Below are 2,658 nucleotides of genomic sequence, written 5' to 3'. Positions count from 1 at the left end.
AGAGAACCAGGCAGCCTGTTCCAGGGTTGCTGTGAGGAGAGAAGCTGGGAGCGGCCCCGGGAGCAGGGCAAGGGGCAGCCTCAGCTGATCAGTAGGTTGTCAGCTAGGCTAAGCCGACCTCACAGACACTGTCCCCATGTCTCCATGCTAACGGGCCGGCTGGGAGCTTCATTCTTGCATTTGAAACTTTTATGGGAACTTAGATTTGAAATCTCTGGGTGACCAGCCAGTTAAGTCAAGTTATTTGAAAGCTAGCAGTTAATTATTGTAAACCAGCTGGCGGCATTCTGTGGATCAAAACCGTGATGGTGAGTGAGAAGCTGTCCTCTGGTCTGTATTGCTTAAAACCACGCCCCTTTGCCAGCTCACAGACCCAGGGGCCGGAAGTCTGGGATGGCGTGGCCGGGGTCTCCACTGTGGTCTCAGGCTGAAATCAGGATGTTAGCAGCTGAGTCCTCGCTTCCAGGCTATTCGGGCCATTGGCCAGACTCGGTTCTGGGGCTGGGACTGAGGCCCCGCGTCCTTGATGACTGTTGGCTGGGGGTCCCTTTCAGCTGCTGCGGCGAGCCCAGGTTCTTGCCCTGTGATCCCCTTCATCTTCACAGCTGGTGATGGCGTGTGAGGGCTCCTCCTGCCTTGACTCTCCCTGCCTTCCTGCCAGCAGCCAGAGGAAGTGCTCTGCTTCTAGAGGGCTCTCGTGTATGGGTTGAGCCTTCCCGGTTCTCTCCTGTTTTAAGGCTGCTGTCCCGTGGGCTACATCCCACACAGGGTCCATCATGCAGCCGATTTGCGAGGGGCCCTCAGTGTGCTCACAGGTCCCAGGATTTGGGTGTGGAACCCTGGGGACCGTTTGTGGGATTCTGCCCACCATATCCCAGGTCCTGAGTTGTTGTTGGGTGCCATTGGGTTGACTCCAACTCACAGCAAACCTATGTGACAGGGTAGAACTGCTGTATAGGGTTTTCTCAGCTATAATCTTCATGGGAGCAGTTCACCAGGTCTTCCATAGAGCTGCTAGGTGGGTGGGTTTGAACCGCCCACGTTTTGGTTAGTAGTTAAGTGCTTAACCGTTGCACTGCCAGGTCTCCTTAGGGCCTGAAATAGCTTCTGAGTTTTCACCAGTGTTTTGTTTTAAGATGATAACATGCTTCCATCCCATTAAAGAGTTACAGGAGCAGCTTCTGGCTGCAGCATCTCACGTGGAAGAGTTAGAACAGCTAAAGCGAGACTTTGCACAACAGCAGCAACGAGAGAAAATCGAGCATGAGACTGATCTGGAGCAGCTGAGGATTTACTTTGAAAAGAAGTTAAGGGATGCCGAAAAAAGCTACCAAGAAGACCTGACTTTGTTACAGCAGCGGCTGCAAGAGGTGAAGGAAGATTCTTTTCTGGAATATGCAGATATCAGGTAAATAAAATGATTTTTCATCTTAAATATGTGTTTGAAATATGGGAACTTTGAACTTTGAATTCAGATCTCTTTTTTTTTTGCGATCTTGTGCCAGTCAAGACCACCAGCCTTTGATTTTATGTTTATTTAGAAATGATTTTCTTTAGTTGGGACTTCAAGCAAAGATGAAATTCAGCGGGGTCTGAGTCTCTGGCCCAAGTGACCGAGCCTTGGGACAGAGCAGAGTTCAGGATGGAAGGCGGTGTTCGCACAGTACTTAACTCATGTCTTCTCTCTTAGTTCGTCCAGTACCTTTTTAGAAGAGATGGCTGAGAAGGAAAGGAAAGAACACCTTGACCAACTTAAGCTTCAGCTTGAGCAACACGAGGTGATGGGCCATTTTTTTTTTTAATCATTGGGAGAAGATTGAGTTTTATTAATCTTAGACTTAGAAATCTGGATTTCATCCTTTTCACCTACCAAGTAGAGGAAGGCTTGCTTTTCTACCTTGCACACACCTCTGACGATTGGCACATTGCATTGTTGTCTGTTTGCGTATCTGTTGGGAGACAGCTTCTCTAGGGCATCAATCAGGAAGTGGAAGTGGTGGTTGGAAGAACCCTCACATGCTTTCCTGGTCCCGTGTCTCCGCGTGCTCCCCACACTGCGGCCATCAGACTTCATATTCCTTTGTCCTTGAGTTGCCCCCGCACTGTTTATTTCTGTCGTTTTTAGCCCTGTAAATCAGCGCCATCCTAGCAGTGTTTTCTGTGATGATGGACGCGTTCTCCTTCCATGCTGTCCAACATGGCAGCACCAACACATGTGGCTGTTGAGCCTGTGAGATGTGGTTGGTGCGCCTGAGGAGCTGAAGGTTTAACTTTATTTGATTGTAATTTATTTGAATGTAAGTCACCTTGCTTGTCCAGTGGCTGCTGTGCTGGGCAGCTCAGTTCCTGTGTGATGTGGCGATCTTTCTGTGACAGTGAAGTCAGATTTGCTACCTGGGAGGGTAAGCACAATCTTTTATTTTACATATCTGCTGTCATTGGCCATTTAGGTTATTTCCAGTTTTCCATTGTTGATTTCTGTCTCTCTTATGAATATCGATTGTTTCTGAGGGTCACATTCCTAGGTCTATGTGATGGCAAAGATTGTGTGTCAGCTAGGCTGGGCCATGATTCTCCGTGTTTTAATGTAATTACTCTCACGATTGAATATACTGTGAGTAGCCAATCAGATGAAAGGGATTCTCATTGTGGGTGTGG

The 2,658-nt window shown here is 48.4% G+C and overlaps 1 protein-coding gene across 1 annotated transcript in view; it reads left to right on the top strand.

The window, feature by feature from the left end:
• Positions 1 to 1,094: 1,094 nt before the first annotated feature.
• PCNT (pericentrin) overlaps positions 1,095 to 2,658 on the top strand; it is a 126,854-nt gene continuing 125,290 nt past the window's right edge. Inside the window, exons 1-2 of the mRNA XM_023739100.1 lie at positions 1,095 to 1,408; positions 1,691 to 1,778. Coding sequence (XP_023594868.1) covers positions 1,137 to 1,408; positions 1,691 to 1,778 — 360 coding nt within the window. The 5' untranslated portion in view covers positions 1,095 to 1,136. The remainder of the gene's footprint in view (positions 1,409 to 1,690; positions 1,779 to 2,658) is intronic.

Source organism: Trichechus manatus, unplaced genomic scaffold (genome assembly GCF_000243295.1).
Source record: "Trichechus manatus latirostris isolate Lorelei unplaced genomic scaffold, TriManLat1.0 scaffold00128, whole genome shotgun sequence".
Taxonomy (NCBI): Eukaryota; Metazoa; Chordata; class Mammalia; order Sirenia; family Trichechidae; genus Trichechus; species Trichechus manatus.
The sequence above is the reverse complement of the archived record's forward strand: the minus strand, read 5'-3'. Positions and strand labels throughout refer to the sequence as shown.